General features: G+C 26.2%; 2 protein-coding genes across 2 annotated transcripts; both read left to right on the top strand.

The window, feature by feature from the left end:
* The first annotated feature begins 397 nt into the window (after positions 1-397).
* LOC105146959 (uncharacterized) lies at positions 398-18,251 on the top strand. Its single transcript, XM_011057636.2, has 17 exons — positions 398-2,849; positions 4,270-4,499; positions 4,920-5,038; positions 5,115-5,314; positions 5,480-5,539; positions 5,686-5,811; positions 5,888-6,032; positions 6,172-6,270; positions 6,793-6,948; positions 14,961-15,103; positions 15,959-16,182; positions 16,793-16,911; positions 17,003-17,202; positions 17,355-17,474; positions 17,555-17,693; positions 17,795-17,887; positions 17,961-18,251. The coding sequence occupies exons 1-17, from the start codon at positions 2,788-2,790 to the stop codon at positions 18,111-18,113; spliced, it is 2,388 nt and encodes a 795-aa protein (XP_011055938.2). The 5' UTR covers positions 398-2,787; the 3' UTR covers positions 18,114-18,251.
* Positions 7,844-13,520, top strand: LOC105146958 (lysosomal aspartic protease). The gene is made up of 8 exons (XM_011057633.2): positions 7,844-9,912; positions 10,378-10,607; positions 11,175-11,299; positions 11,372-11,577; positions 12,227-12,349; positions 12,436-12,580; positions 12,724-12,816; positions 12,918-13,520. The coding sequence occupies exons 1-8, from the start codon at positions 9,854-9,856 to the stop codon at positions 13,077-13,079; spliced, it is 1,143 nt and encodes a 380-aa protein (XP_011055935.1). The 5' UTR covers positions 7,844-9,853; the 3' UTR covers positions 13,080-13,520.
* Positions 18,252-18,502: the final 251 nt, after the last annotated feature.

The following is an 18,502-nucleotide window of genomic DNA, read 5'->3' as shown; positions in this document are numbered from 1 at the left end:
ACATAACTATAAATTGTTTTAAAATAAAACATTATGCCATGTTCAATTTGTTGTAGATCAAATCGAATAACACTATAGCAAGTACAAGCAGTTTCGTAAATTCTAAGGAATATTTGGATTTTGAGAATAATTAGATTGTGGGTACTCCATTTCTTAATCATTTTACACTGAGTTCGACATGAGGAACGATCGAGTGAGATTTGCGCATGCAAAATAAGTAATAATTGTTTTCTCAAGAGATTACTGTAAATGCTAGAAGATTATAGGAAATAATGATCAAATTATTTAGTCTTGCAACGTTGTTAGAATTTTTTTTTAGATTTTTTTTGTTTTTTTAATTCTTATAGTTATTGCGTTCAAATTTTTATTTGGAGTTTTATTTAAGAGTTAATTGCATTCTTGGATAAATGCGTATGTAATATAATTTACAAAAGTGTAACGATGTTGTGCGTTATTTGCTATCAATGTTGCTATCAATGTTTGGTATAACTAATTCTTTTAGCATAATATCGTATTGTCACATGATATTATAAATATAATTCTGTTAATCTCAATTTCTCTCTTTTATTTAATAAAATATAAAATTGTATGCAATTTTCAATACTGACTCTGCATTCGTAAACTTATCTAAAATCTAAAGCAATAAACTGTCTTTGACCGTAGTGAATGTTATCGATTGTATCTTATGTTTCTAGGAAATGATAATAATACATATTTTTTAAAATAATATTCCGTATAATAATATTAATATTATATATTATAACTAAATAATTTTTTAAACTTAAGGAATGAGTAAAAAATAATGACTAAGAGTGTTGCTATTTCTGTAGACAACCTCATTTATCTCTTCATTATCACACTTCTTTTGTAAATACATAAAATGTATATTTACGTCGTAGATTACACGATACCTTTCTGATCAACCATCAACATTTGCAATATACCATTCATATACAATCTGGAAGTATAGAATTTATTTTTTGTCTGCGTCATTTTCATATCGATTTGATTATTTTTTTTTTATTTGTTTTTATTTTTACTCGTAAACTACAAAGTGTACAGATCATAATTGTTTCCCGGTTATTTCTTTTTTTTACTACTTATCGATATTTCACTATTATTATTAATTCATTTTTTTTCGTATTTACTTCTTTTATATTTGGAATGTACTATCTACTTTTATTTTAGGGCTGCGCTATCTAATACATAATTTAAATTTTAAGTTACATATTTTAATATGATATGCGAGATTTGAGTGAATTTGAATTTACAAACTCAATTCTTTAGTTTATATCAAGGAATAAACCATTGCAGGCATTGCGGTATACAAATTTGGGGCATTACTGGACATTCTTTAAGAGAATTGTGTATTATTATATAATAAGCAGTATGAGGTTATATATTATTGATAAATATGAAGCATTACTAAAGCATTAATGAGCATAAAAAATTATTTATTATTTGATCATTACTTGGGCATTATTGAGCTATTTAGGAGATATTCATGTATAATGGTCAACCCCTTAGTTATATCGTCTTTTATTTTTCAAAAATTCAATTCTTAATATCGTAGAATAAAATATATATATTAACATACATATAATACAATTATCCTTTCAATCAATCATTTAATTGGTTTGCGTTCGAATTCTTTTATTTATTTGACGTTGGGGAACATATTTTACATCGATGAATAAGATTGAATATATTGCTGAGAATAGTCCAAAGCGAACCAAATCTAATTCTGTAATTTTTGTCAAATTATATATTGTTTTTAGATAAATTTTTGTGTATTGTTTACCTCGTTGACTTTCAGTTGCTTTTGTTATTCTAGTCACAGTTGTTTCTGTATCAATATTTTTGTAAGCTTATCCTATCAAGACAAACGATGCATACTTTAAAGATTAATACGAGGGTGGATCAAATATAAACGAGAATTTTTTTTTGTTATTTATTGGTTGAGAATAAAAATATAAATGAAACATATCATTTTTCTACATAATACTCTGCTATATTAATAAATTTTTTCCAGTGGATAAGCAATTTGGCAATCTCGTTATCATAAAAAGTAGTAGGTTGTGTCTGCAGCTATAATTGCGTAAGAATTCCTCTCCACTGGTATCGTCCACGAATCGTATTGTCCTTCCAATTCTTCTTTCATGAATAATAATCGTATGAAAATATCTGTCAATGCGAATATTATTTGTTGAGCCGCTAAAATAATGCGGAGGATTCTAGGACAATGCCAGTATAGAGGAATTCGTGCGCAATTAGCTAGACACAATCTACTACTTTTTATGAATAGGGGATCGCTAAACTGTCTATCCGCTGGAAAAAATATATCAAATTGTAGGGAACTATGTAGAAAAGTAATTTGTTTTCTTTATATTTTTAATCTTGTCCAATAAAAAAAGTTTTCATTTATATTTAATCCATCCTCGTATTTTTTTCATTAATCAAGTTTATTTATAATAAATACATAGATTGATCATGCTTATGTGCTAAATATGAATGTGGATAAATGCGAACCGCATTTTTGAAAAAATTTAGTAGAAATTCAATTAACGAAAAATACTAAAGTCTATCACTTTTGAAATGTTTTGCTCGCTTCGTCCTTCCTTTTACCTTTCCCAACACAAATATATAAATTTGTATATAAATGGCACTGGAAACGCTAATGATTAATTTTATTCTCGTTTGTTGTGCGTCCTGATTGTGAACTGATTTGAAAAAGAATTCAAACATTCCTAAAACCTTTTTAGATTTAATTCAAATAATTCGGAAAACATGTTTCGAATGTTCCTTGCAGTTGCCGCACTCGTCGTGCTGATCAATTCGGAAATGCATAGGTAAGCATGTGTAAACGTTGATTCATAATAAATACTTCAATCATAATTAAAACAAAATTATACTTTGTGTGTTAAAGTAATGTGAACAAATAAAAGAATGCTTCAAATTCCTTTGAGGCTTGCAATTTATTTTTCTTTACATCTTAAGTGAAATATGTGAACGGAGTAATTCGAATTTAAAATATATAACGTTATTTGATGGGGAGGGCTTCGTTTGCCTACAAAACGATTGCCTAGCTTCATTTGCACAAAGCATGTTGCACACACGATATTATTGGTTTAGTATACATTTAGTATACATCTTGCACTTGATACGCACACTGTAACTGTAACTTTCTATTAAATTATTTTATTTTTATAGCTATGTATTTAAAGAATGATGTACTAAATTGGTACTAAATTGCATCAAAATGATTAAATACGTATATCATGTATATGTTTATACGTTTCACTGAAATTAAGATAATTTATTAAAAAATTACTAGTTAGTGCCTGTATCAAGAGCATGATGTAAATTAGGCCAATAAAGTCATGTGTGCAATGTGCTGTGTGCAATTCTATCGTATGTGCAATATTGCCGTGTGCAAACAAAGCTGTAGGTAATCGTTTTGTAGATAACGGGATTTTCCCTATTTGCGTAAATAGATTAATGCAGATTGCCTTTGATTGAGACTTATATAATATTTTTAGAAATAAGAAGTAATTAAATTTAAAGATAAATTTATCAATTTATTTGAAATTCATATATATTATCGTATATATATTATATATATTGGGTTGGGGAAAAAGTTTCTTCGTATTTTTTAATTCAAAATTGTATATACAATATCTTCGTCAAAAATAAATGAAATTTCAATTTAAAAAGAGAGTTTTAAAGCTTGAAATCTCTACTTTCGAAAGATTACTATATTTTTTCAGTTTCTGTGAATTTGATAATTTTTACATCAAAAAAACTGCAAGCTGAAAAAGGTGAAAATTTTTCTTTTCACTTTGAGGATCTCTCACGTGTCCAAAAAAAATTTACAAAAATTTTCGATTACCTATCGTGAAAGCTCGAAGCTTTTCCTACAAAATCATTTTTTAAAAATATTCCTATGATTTTTTGTTACTGAGTTATTCGCGAATTAAGTAAAGGAGCATTCTAACTTTGATTGCTCGTAACTCCGATAAAAATCATCACACCGTAATTTAAAAAACAGATTCTTAAAGCTAAAACTTTGCTCTAACGAATAATATAATTGTAACGAAAATTTTGCAACAAATGAAAAACTTTTGCAAAAAATTTTTTTTAAATACGAAGAAACTTTTTCCCCGACCTAATATGTTGTGCGATATTCATACATATCTGTTCATATATTTGTGTTTTTATGAAATATATATGCGTACAATATAACAGAATTTTTTAAATTGTTGTTTTAAGAATTTTGTTACATAAGACATCCTCTGCTCGAAAATCGATTGGCATCGATTATCGACAAGGTAATTTGACTAGCATTGTAAGGGAACCACTACTTAATTTTCGGAATGCTCAATACTATGGCGTTATTTCAATTGGAACTCCACGACAAAGATTTAAAGTACTTTTCGATACTGGTTCCGCTAATCTCTGGGTACCATCCGTACACTGTAACCTTGAAGACATAACTTGCTGTAAGTATTATAATATTATTTTTTCAATATTATGTTTATATTTATATTTATATTTATGTTTATGTTCGTATACAACAAAAAGGGAAAAGTTTGTAATTGGAATTGGTCTTGCAAACCGTGCGCTATTTTAATAAATGATTTTGATGATGAATTTAATTTTAAACTATTAAAAACATTTCTTACAATAATGTTAATATTAAGTATTATTTATTTGTAATGCCACATCTAACAGAATTTCCATAAAGCATAATATTTGTTTACCCAGTTAAAAAAATTGATACTGTATGAATATAATTTTAATGAAAAAATTAAATAGTATGACACATTGTATTTCACTTATACATATAAATTAACAAAGTGAAATTTATTTTTAGCACTTTTAACAATAACTTATTTACATTTATGTATTATCTTTTACAGTGTCACATAGAAAATATAATAATCGAACTTCTCGCACGTACATACCAAATGGTACTTTATTCGATATACAATACGAATATGGTACACTGTCTGGATACTTATCTACTGATGTAGTAAATGTAAGTCATCGTCAATAAATAGTACGATTTAGTTTTAATCTATAAAAATTTCTTTAAAGACATAAATTTTTTGTAGGTTGCTGGTCTTAATATTATAAATCAAACATTCGGGGAAGCGATAAATGAACCAGGAATAGCTTTTCTCTATGCAAAATTCGATGGTATCTTGGGAATGGGTTACCCTAATATATCTATTTTAGGAGTAACTCCTGTTTTTACCAATATGGTTCAACAAGGCCTGGTATCGTCACCAATTTTTAGTTTTTATTTAAATCGGTATGTATTTCTTCGTATGTGTCACGCGTTTTAAAGTTCGTATAAAAATGCGTCTGTAAATTCGTATTTTTTTATTTAAATAAATTGTTATTTAATATAACAAAATTTGTCTTTCTACGTTAAAAGAATTGTTTTTTTATATTAAATGATATATAATATGTGCAGAACTTCGTTTATGATGGATAATGATCTGATATTGGATAACTCCACTCATTACGACAGCGAGTATGTTAATATCATTCGAACACGCTAGCATGTTTGAAAATATTTTTTTAGTTAAATAGCTTGTTTTCCAATACATACTACATAATTTATCTTTTTGTATTAATAATATTATGTTTTTTCGTTAAAAAAAAATATAATTTGTACAGAAATCTGTTGGATTCTTCGGCCGGTAGTGTACTAATATTGGGAGGCTCTGATCCCGCTCTTTATGACGGCGAGTTAACATATGTTAATGTTACTCACAAAGGGTATTGGCAATTTACTATGGATAAGTATGTAATTATTTTCTAATTATACATTTATCATTTGCGGATTATATATGAAACGATTATTAATGTTGCACTATAGAATTCAAATGGAAAATGAAACTTTATGTGTAAATGGTTGTCAAGCTATAGCCGACACAGGTTTTTCTCGATTAGCTGGACCACCAACGGACATTGCAATTATTACTAGCCGGATTGCAATTGACGATTTTAATGGAGTAGTATATGTAAATTATATATGATATTTTTCGCAATGGCAATTTTCTTTTAACAACATTTAATAAATTATTAAAATAAATTAATGGAAATTTGATATGTTATTAGTATTAATATGGATTATTAATAGGTACTAAACTTTATTTGAAGGTGGACTGTGATCAGATTTCTAATTTACCCAATGTTACTTTTTTCCTAAGTGGTAAACCATTCGTACTCACTGCAGAAGATTACATCATTGTGAGAAAGGTGAATATCGTCACTTAAATGTTTAAGATTTCTGATTACTTACTATGGATCTTTAGATTAATGATGTCAGAAGCGAGAAAACTTATATTAAAAATTCTAAATTATATAAAAATTCTAAAATATATTAAAATAAAAATGCTTATCAAGAAAGCAATATTTTTTAGAATACAACAATATTTGATAAAATATGTTTGTAAACAAATTCTCTTCTTATTTTGAAATAAGATAAAATTATATTTATCTCAATTCGACAGCTGTCATTCGTTTCGATTTTTGATAGGCATAATTTCAAATATATAATTATTTATTGATTATCAGAATACAAGATAAATATTTTATATATTTTATAAATTTATTCTCTATCAAAATGTTTCATTAAAAATATTCACACATTATTATAATTTTCAAGAATTCTTTGTGTTTTTTCTCGCTTTTGATGTTACAATCCACTGATTGTTGTGAACAGCCAGTACTAATTGTTCCAAAATAGAAACATTATATATGACATACAATTTATTATAGATCGATAAAAAGGGTACACCAGTATGTTATAGCGCCTTCGAAATTGCGGCTCAGAGTGAGTTTGGTATAATGTGGGTTTTAGGTGATTCATTTCTTGGTCGGTATTACACCGAGTTTGACATGGGGAACGATCGCGTAGGATTCGCTCCCGCAAAATAGAATACTTTTAAATTCTAGCTACAGTATATAAATGACAATAACATAATACATAAATATTAGAAATAAGTTAAACCTTTTTAGAGCATTGAGTCTTTATTCTTATGCTTATTGCGTTGTAATTTTCATTTGTAATTAAGTAAAATACGTTGTTATATTAATTCGTATGTAATATTTTAGAAAATTAGAATGAAAAGATGTTTGATATCAATTTTATTAATTATTTTGAACAGTTTATTTTTATAGTAAATATATTGTTATATGATATGTATATAATTAAGATTATTAAAATAAAGTATGTATATTCTTTTTATGTATTATATATTGATTTCACATATATCGATCCTTCAATTTTATTTAATATATCATTCTGTAAAATATTATTTCATATATTAAAAATTTTCTTTTTTTACACATAAATGTAAAACGCCATTTTCGATCAAGAAGGTTTTTCGTATCTAATAATATTTCCTAATAATATATGAATTTATACCAATATATTAACAATTTTTAGTTCGAGCAAGTTTCTTTTTTTTACATATGTATTGTTTTAAATTTAATATTATTTTTTTTAAGAATAAAAGTATGAACCAAATACATATTAAATATTAAAATTGGAAACAATAAGGTTGGAAATATATAATATCAAATATTATACCTTCCATAAAATCAAAAACGTATTTATTTTCTTAATAAATATGTTTTAAATATAATTATTAAAAAATTGATAAATGTATGAAATCATTGTAATTGGTGAAGTAATTCATTACTTATGATAAATATCGACAAATGACATTTTAAATTATTTGAAAATAGAAATATGCTGAGTTTAAATTTTTATAGCTCGAACAAAATAATCAGAAAAAGTATATAAGCGCTTTTGAGAAGGCGTGTGGATTCGAATATATAGAAGAAATCAATGTAGATTTGGAGCAATGTACTCGTATTTTTTTATCGGTACTATATCGAATTTGATATGGGGAACTATCGAATTAGATTCGCCAATACAGACGTTCATATTTTTTCAGAGTTTTATACAAATGAATGTTGAAAAATTTAAATGACAATAATAAGCGAATTAAGACAAATTTTATAGAATATTGATTCCTATACTTATTACCTTATGATTTTTATTTGTGATTATCTGCGATACATTCTTAAATAAATACGTATGTCGTATTTTAGAAAATTAAAAAGTATGTAATATTATTTTTATCAATAATTCAGTATAACATATTCTTTTAGCATAATATCTTATTGATATATGACGATATTATGATGTTTTTATTATAACAAAATTTGTTATAATAAAATATATATTCTTATCAGATATAGATTTCATATACCTACCCTTTAATTTTATTTAAATATCATAAAAGGTATATATTTTATATTACAAATATTTATCTTTATGCTAGTATTTCCGTTTTTTGATGTTTTATTACAATATTAATATTATAATGCGTACTTTAAAAACACACGTATTTAAAAAATTTACATCAATTATTTTAATAACTAATTTACTGAATATTATATTATAGATAATGCGGAAGAAATCAAATAATGTAAAAGAAGATAATAAAAGAATTATTTTGATGCATATAAAAACTAGTATTTTAGAGCACTTATTGTTTGTAAGTTGCAGAAATTGATCTTAATATAATGTTAATATACAGTCCAACTTCTCCATAATAATAAAAGAAAATAGTTAGAATAGTTAAATATTTTGCAGTGAGTGCAGTTTACGCAGCATTTTCGTATTTTTTTCCGCTAAAGTTAATCTATGAAAGAGAGGCTTCATTTATCCTACATAAAATCCATTTCTTTATCTCAAATTTTCAGAATTTCATTATTAATTTTAGATTTCTGTTTCTTTTTCGTACTCTTTTTGGTTTTCATTTAGTTCTCAGATCTGTAAGCAGATCGACCAATTACTAACTTTTGTGAAGACTATTATAGTGCAATATCTCATTATGAAAAAGTAAAGTTGAAGTTTCAACAACATTGTTTTTTCGCTGTTTTTCTTTTTTTCTCCTATCTTATGTCTGTAAGAAAGTCGGCCGGGAATTTAATCAAATCGATTTGCGTTACTTATTGAATAATTCCTCCCTTTGGTAAAATAAACCAATCTTCACGGATGACGTACGATTGTGTCAAATTGATCAGTGTGTTCTCGGTTTAACAAAAATATTTTGTATAATTTGTATTTTCTAACAATGTTCTTTAATTCTCAAAGAATTCGTTATATATGCAAATCTAAGTATCTAAAACGTTATTAAAAAAAAAATTTCTTTATCAAAGTGACTTTAACATATGTATGTAACATATGTAATTTAATTTTCCATGTAAAAAATGATGTTATACTACTATTTAAATATGTAAATCTATTTTTACATGCATTGTAAAATTATTTTTATGCGCAAAATTAATCACACACATTGAAGTCACTTTATACATACTTGCAATATACTCTTCGTATGTGATTGCCACATAGTGCGATTCAAGTACAGGATAGTTTAACATTTAGCTATAAAGACATTATAATGAAATAATACAATTTTTGATATAATAATTTAATCAAATTTTTGATGATTTTAATCGAAAATATATTAACATAAGAATTTCGAATAAAGCTATTATAAATTTACATAAGATACAGAACGCGAATCGCAGATCGCAAATTTCTTGCATCAACCAATCTCGAAACGTTATTTTTAAAATTGACGCATCGGATTGCTTTAGAACTCTTTGAGTGTTCTCTCTGTCTTTTTCGCCTTCTTAATCTCGTAAATATAAATATGTACTTTAGTTACATAAACCGAATGTTGTAAACAGAGTTGAAAGAGAATTACCACGTTCTTAGAATCTTCTTGGTTATTATAACTTAGTCAGGCAATTAAGAAACATGTTTCAACTTTTCGTGGCGGTAGCGATACTTTCTGTGTTGATCAACGCATTGCAAAGGTGAGCGTATATAAACGTTAATTTGCGATAAATACTTCAACAATAATTAATAAATAAATTTATAGAAAAAAACGTACATTGTGTCAGAGACACAATATATGTGTGAAGAAATGCTTTTGAAAAATTTCTTCGAGAATCATATTCTTATTTTCTTTATATATCATGTCTCTTAATTAATATTAGTGTCACGAAAGAAACAATTTCCGTTTAAAATAGCATACGATACGTAAATAGATAAACAGTTGCATTTTATTTGTTAATATTAAAATGTTGTGACTGTAACAGTTTTTAAAAGTAAGTGATGTTTGAAGATAATAAATTTGTTTGGAAGTTGTACATACGTAACATACACTCTATGATATTCATATATTATATATTCATACATACGAATATGGTACTATATATATATATATATATATATATATATATACGTATAATATAATTAAATTTTTTTGATGCTTCAAGTACTCCGTACGAGACAAACTCTACTCGAAGATCAATTGACATCGATCATCGAGAAAGTCGTTCGATTAGGAGATCTATAAGAATAAAATTGCGAGATGATCACGAAAATTCTTTTTTTGGCTATCTCTCAATTGGATCTTATCCACAATATTTTAAAGTACTCTTCGACACTAGTTCCTCAAATTTTTGGATACTATCTAAAAACTGCCATAGTAATACCATGGCTTGCGGTAAGTATCTTTTGTTATTTATTTCTTTGATGTTTTATTATTTATATTAATATATTTGTATCTATTAATATTATATTTGCATTTTTTATTTTAATTGATTTAAAGTAAAAATAATAGAAATAATGCAGTATTGTTAATTATGTCTTCCATTTGCATTCCAAAGTTGCGTTCGGAAATGCTACCTAGGTGTATCATCTTATTCTCGTTTGATATTGGTTAAGCATCAAGGATAAAACGATATATTGAGGCATTCGAATAGCGTTTCTGAACGAACCCCAAAAATTTTTAAAGTTTTTAAATTTCAAATGTTGAAAGTTTTCTTACGTAAACATTATAGAACTGAGTTTTACAATAACATGTTGACATATATCACGCTAATTCTAAAGATACAAATAATATTTGATACAATTCACGTATTATAGCGAAAGATAAATAAAATATTTAATACAAAATATTATTAAAAATACATATATTTAAATTAACGGAATTAAATTAATTTTTGATGTCACTCTCTCTCCTTCTCTCTCTCTCTCTCAATTGATATGTTTTAAGAACTTCTTTTTATAGCTTCAAAATCAAATATGAATTATGACGATAGCAAATCAACGACATACATACCAAGTAATACTTCATTCGATATTGAATACAATGGTGATATTATCTCCGGATATGTATCTACTGATGTAACGTATGTGAGTCAAATTACATTTAACCACAATTTTAATCTATGAAAGTTTTCTTAAAGACATATTAATTTTTTGTAGTTTGGTTTTACTAACCTAATTACTATTCAAAATCAGACATTCGGAAAAGCAATAAGCTATAAACGGCAATTTCGGTTTATTCCAAATTATCAAGGAATCATAGGAATGGGTTATTCCACATCAGCTACAGGAATTCCCGTTCTCACTAACATGGTTCAACAAGGCCTATTGTTGCGACCCGTTTTTAGTATCTATATGAAGAGAGAGTATGTACTTTTCGTATACGCTACGTGCGTCTATATTAATATCTTCTCAGGGAGTTATCGTTAAATGTTAAGAGATTTAATTGACAAAATTTTTTTACTTAAACAATTTGTTTTTTCACATTAGAAATATTGTTTTTTGCATATTAAAAAATATATTATTTAATGTGTTATTAACTTTAATCTATGATGTGACTTCGATTTTTTGTAGGAATTTCATGTATTTAATTTCTAAACTTTTAATTTATTTTTTGTGGTAAAGTAGAGCAAAGTAGTTATGACATTGTTTAGCTGTGACAATCGCACATAGGTTATTATATTCAGCGCAATAATATTCGTCTATGTACTATGTTACAAGCATAGACGTGTATATATGTATTTTAGTCATTTATTGTTAAATATTTGCATTTTTCAATTTTCCTCTTGGCTATATTGATTATACCTGCTTTATCTTAATTATTTGGCTGAAGAAGATTTAATATAGTCGAAACATTCCATGCATAAATTATTAATGAATTACTAAATGAATTACTGAATGAATTATAATGAATTAATTCTTTGTTGATGTTTCAATAAACTAGTTTTAGTCTATGATCCAATTAATTGCTCATTTATTTGACCAATTTTATTAAATAATGTATAATCTTTATAGATACAAGACATCTGAAGTAGTCGGTGAACTAATACTTGGTGATATCGATAGCAGTCTTTATGTAGGCAAATTGACGAATGTTAATGTTACTCGTAAAGGATACTGGCAATTTAACATGAATAAGTACATGATTATTTTCTAAATTACACTTACATATGTTAATCACGAACTATATTATATAGTTAATTATTAATGCTATCGTACTTTAGAGTTCAACTAGGAAATAATACATTATGCGAGAATGACTGTCAAGCTATTATTGACTCGAGCAATGTCCGGATATCTGGACCGCCATCAGCTATCGCAGTTATTAATAAATATATCAGAAATATTAGTCTTAACGATCCAGCAGTTGTAAGTAATAGATGACATTTCTTGCAGTAGTAATTCTCTTTTAATAATACTAAATAAACCACTGACATAAATTAATAATAAATGTTTATATATTACTGATTATATTAATAGATATGAATGATAATGCTTAGTTTCGTTTAAAGGTGCACTGCAAACAGATTTATAAGTTGCCCGATATCTATTTTATCATAGGTGGAAAAGTATTCGAACTTACTAGCGAAGACTATATGATTAAGGTAAATATTGTTAAATAGCGCCGAGACATTACCGTGTCTTCAGATAACGTTTTAAATTTGCTTTAGAATAGAAACATCATAACGTATTCAATTCATTACAGTCCACATTAAGCTATGATCCATCCTGTATAAGTCCCTTCGTAAATAATAACATTTTGGATAAGGACGGTCCAACGTGGGTTTTAGGCAATCAATTTCTCCATCGGTATTATACAAAATTCGACATGGGGAAAAATCAAATGGGATTCGCCCATATAAGATAAATAATTTCTTAAGATGTTATTGTTAAGTGGTACAAGATTTAAATGATAATAATTGGATAAAATTTTTTTGAAGCATTGATTCTTGATTCTTAAGGGTGTTATCTTGTAATTCTTATTTGCAATTACTTAAGCGATACAGTTAGATAAATACATATGTTATATTTTAGAAAATTAGAACGGAGATATGCAACATTATTTTTACTAATGATTTAGGGCAGCCTATTATTTCAATATAATATTATATTGTTACATAACATTATGAATCTGATTAAGTCTATTATAATAAAGTATATATATTTTTTATAATACACGACTATTTAAATATGTATGTATGTAATAAAACATTATATTATCATTTATATAAACCCATCTTATGAAAAACAAACAATACATTTTTTTTTCTTACGTCTTTCATTTATAATGATATAAGAAATTAGTTCAAATCCTGGGAAGATTAGAATATAGACTTTAGGATGTCCAAAAAAACAAAATAAATATTGGTATAAGATAGGATCATCTCCCCAGAAAGAGTAAAAAAAGGATGAATTTAAATTTCGATCGGTTAAAAGTATAATAATGACTCCGGCAAGTACGGGAAGAAAAAAGAGTAATAAAATAGCTGTAATGAGAATCAAAGTAAAGCTGTAATTGATCAAAGTAAAAGGAGAATTTTATCTATAGATATAATTTTTTGGTGTATATTTAAATGAAGATTAATTTCATATCTTTTTTGTTAATCATTGAATTTATTTACATATGTCCAATCTACGCATATACTCAAAATATAAATTTTCTTTTTCACATATAATTGTAAAATGCCATATTCGATCAAGGAGGTTTTTCGTGATGAATAATATTTCCTAATAATATAAGAATTTATACAATTTTTAGTTCGAACAAGATTCTTTTTTTTTACACACATATTGTTTTAAATTTAGTATTATTTTTTTTAAGAATAAAAGTATGAGCCAAGTACAAATATATCAAATATTAATAAGATTGGAAATAATAAGATTAGAAATATATCAAATATTATATTTTCCATAAAATCAAAAACGTATTTATTTTCTTAATAAATGTTTTAAATATAATTATTAAAAAATTGATAACAAATGTACAAAATCACACTGTAATTGGTGAAGTATCTCATTACTTAAGATCGACAAATGATGTTTTAAATTTGAAAATAGAAATATCATGCTGCGTTCGTTATAGCTCGAAATAATCAGAAAACGTGTATAAGTGCTTTTGAGTAGGCGGGATCCGAGGATATATACAAAAATCGATGTGAAAAATCGATGTGTGTTGGACAATGTATTTCTTATCGAATTTGACATAGGGAAAATTAGAGCTGCTTTCATATTATCTACATTTATCAAAGTGATTTTAATATGTGTATGTAATTTAATTTTCCATGTAAAAATGATACTATATTACGCATTTAAATATATAAATCTATTTATACATGCATAGTGTATTATTTTTATGCGAAAAACTAATCACACACATATTGAAGTCACTTTATACACTTGCAGTATACTCTTCATACGTAACTGTCACATAGTGCGATTCAAGTATGGGATAGTTTAATATTTGTTTTAGCTATATAAGGAAATAATATAGTTTCTAATAATATAATCAAATTTTTGATAATTTTAATCGAAAATATATTAATAGAATTCCGAATCGAACTATTATAAATCTACATAATATCATAAGACAGAACGCGAATTGCAAGCCGCAAGCTTCTTATATCAGCCAATCTCGAAGCGTTACTTTTAAAATTGACACATCGGATTGCTTTAGAACTCTTTGAACGTTCTCTCTGTCCTTTTCGTCCTTTTAAACTCGTAAATGTAAATACGTACTTCAGTTATATAAACCGAATGTTGTGGACAGATTCGAAAGAGAATTACCACGTTCCTAGAATCTTCTTGGAGCTCAGTCAGGCAATTGAGAAACATGTTTCAATCTTTCGTGGTGGTAGTGATACTTTTTGTGTTGATCAACGCAGAATTGCTAAGGTATATAAACGTTAATTCGCGATGAATACATCAATTAAAATAAATTTAAGAAAAAACGTACATTGTGTCAGAGTGAAGAAATACTTCTGAAGAATTTCTTGAAGAATCATATTCTTATTTTCTTTATATATCATGTCTTAAGTAATATTAGTGTCACGAAAGAAACAATTTCCATTTAAAATAGCATATGATACGTAAATAGATAAACAGATGGCATTTATTTGTTAATATCAAAATGTTGTGACTGTAACAGTTTTTAAAAGTAAATTGTTTTTCGATCGATTGACATCGATCATCGACAAAATCGTTTGGTAAGGAGATGTTGTTATATGAATAAATTTGCGAGATGATCACGAAAATTCTTTTCTTGGCTATATCTCAATTGGAGATCAATCTTTACCACAATATTTTATTATGAAATATATTTGAAAATTCCTTTGAGACTTTCATTTTTATCATCATGTCTTGAATAATATTAATGTTACGAAAAAGCAATTCGAATTTAAATCTGGATCTACAATAAATGTCTTAAGCCTTAAAAAAATTGGTCAATTACAATGAATGCCAGGAGAATTATTCACTATGGTTCGTCCATTTCTTGTGCTTAAGGCTTAAAAATTCATTATAGATCCAGGCTGAAATAGCTAAACATCATATGATACATAAATAAACATGCAATATTTATTTCTTAATACTAAAATATATGTGTGTTGAGGCTTTATTAGTAAAAAGTATTTGAAAATAATCAATCGGTTTGTTTGAAATTGTTCTACATATGTTATACGATATTCGTATATTCATGTATGATACATGTCTACATATAATATAATTGAGTTTTCTTTATATTGTTTCAAGAATTCCACTACACCAAACAAATTTTACTCGAAGATCGAGTAGCATCGATCATCGTTCGAGTCGTTCGGTTTTTAAAGTAAGACAATATTTGATTAATGATATGGATTTTGCATATTATGGCATTATCTCAATAGGAACTCCATCACAGGAATTTAAAGTACTTTTCACCACTAACTCTCCACATTTCTGGGTACCATCTATAAAATGCGAAGAATTCTCTTGCTGTACATATTATACATCATTATATATATATTTTTGGCATATTGTTTATAGTTATATTATTTTACAAATATATTTAATAATATTATAGTTGTCTCATATATGAGAATAATTTTAATTGCTTTTTTTTATTTTATTGATGTAAATAAAGTAGAAGTGTATAATAGAAATAATGTAGTAGAATTATAGACTCTTCCATACATATTTTATGTTAAACTTATAAAATATTTAAAATTAAAATTTTTAAAATTTCACAATTTAAAGTCACTGAATAAATAAATATTATAGAAGTAAGTTTCACATTTACATACAGTTTATTTTATATATCACGCTTATTCTAAAGATACAAATGATATTTAATACAATTCATGCGTTGTAGTAAAAAATATAAATATAAATATATTTGATTTAAACTATCGTTAAATATATATACATTTAAATGAATAAAGAGTACGGTATTGTTAAATTTAAATTATTAAAGAAAATAATAGAATTTATTAATAATTGAAATTAATAAATTATATTAAATATAAATATATTTAAATGAATAAAGAAATATTAATTTTTGGAACCTGTTGTATTAACTGATATATTTTAATGATTTATTTTTTATAGACAAATATAATAAATATGATAGAACTAAATCATACACATATGTACAAGATGATACTCCAGTGGATATTGAATACGATAGTGGTGATCTGTCCGGATATTTATCTGGTGATACATTGAATGTGAGTAAATAGCATCAAGCAAATAGTTCGATTTCATTTCAATTATAATCTACAAAAATTTCTTTTTAAAAAAAATATCAATTTTGTATAGATTGGTGGTCTTGACATTCCACATCAAATATTTGTGGAAGCAACAAGTATACAACAATATAGTTCTCATTTGGTGAAATACGATGGTATCTTGGGAATGTGTTACCCCATAAGAACTGCTGAAGGAACGATTCCTGTTCTTACAAACTTATATCAACAAAACTTATTATATAAACCCGTTTTTGGTTTCTATCTAAAACGGCATGTATCTTTGTGTGTGTGTGTGTGTGTGTGTGTGTGTGTATGCGCGCGCGCGCCATGCTTATCTAAAAGTTTTTTACTTAAATAATTGGTCTTTCTATATTAGAAAATATTATTGCCCATTTATATTAAAAAATATATAATCTATACAGATATTCTTCATCAGTTGATAGTGAATTAATAATCGGTGGCTCTTACCCCGATCTTTACAATGGCGAGCTTACGTATGTTCCTGTTACCAACAATGGATACTGGCACTTTATAATAAATCGGTACGTTATTGTTTTCTGAAGTACACGTATGTCAACCGTGGATTATATACCAGCTATTTGTTAATGCTATCATATTTTAGGATTGTAATAGGACATAGCACCATATGCTTGCACTGTGAAGCTATCGTCGACATAAGCACTTCCCACATAATTGGACCATTAATAGAAATCGAAGCTATTAATAGATACATAGGACATGAAATTAATGGAGTAACAATTGTAAATAATAAATAACTCTACAGTAATTCTTTTGCAACAATATTAAATAAATTATTAAAATATACTAATAAATATTTGCTAACACTAAGTTTTGTTTAAAGGCTAACTGCGACAAGATTTCTAATTTGCCCAGTATCTACTTCGACCTAGGTGATAAACTATTTGAACTTACTAGTGAAGATTATATTATTGTGGTAAATATCGCGTGAAATGACGTTGTAAAATGTTTTAGAATAGAAACATTATGCGGCATTCAATTTGTTATAGCTCGAACGATATAATGTATGTACGAGTGCCTTTATGGATGCAGTTTTGCATGAGAACAGTCCCAAATGGATTTTGGGAAATGTATTTCTTCGTCGCTACTATACGGAGTTCGATATGAAAAACAATCAAGTGGGATTTGCTCCTTCAAAATAAATAATTTTTTAAAAAGTTAAATGCCAGAAGATCTAATAAATGACAATAATAAGCGTACAATTAGGTCAATCAATAATTTTTCTTTAGAAAATTGTTGATATATAAAATAATATATTTAGGAACATTATATTTAAATAAAATAAAAAAGTCGATATATGAAATCAATATATAATATACAAAAGAATGTATATTTTATTTTAATAATTATATTCACGTTATGTAACAATGCAATATTATGTTGAAAGAATAGACTAATAAAATTTTATCAATTCATTAAAAATAATATTGTATATCTCCATTTCAATTTTCTAAAATATGATATATATATATATATATATATATATATATATATATATATATATATATGAAAGAAGAGAAAATTTATAATA

The sequence above is a fragment of the Acromyrmex echinatior genome, chromosome 1, assembly GCF_024713525.1.
Source record: "Acromyrmex echinatior isolate Ae372 chromosome 1, ASM2471352v2, whole genome shotgun sequence".
Classification (NCBI taxonomy): Eukaryota; Metazoa; Arthropoda; class Insecta; order Hymenoptera; family Formicidae; genus Acromyrmex; species Acromyrmex echinatior.
The sequence above is the reverse complement of the archived record's forward strand: the minus strand, read 5'-3'. Positions and strand labels throughout refer to the sequence as shown.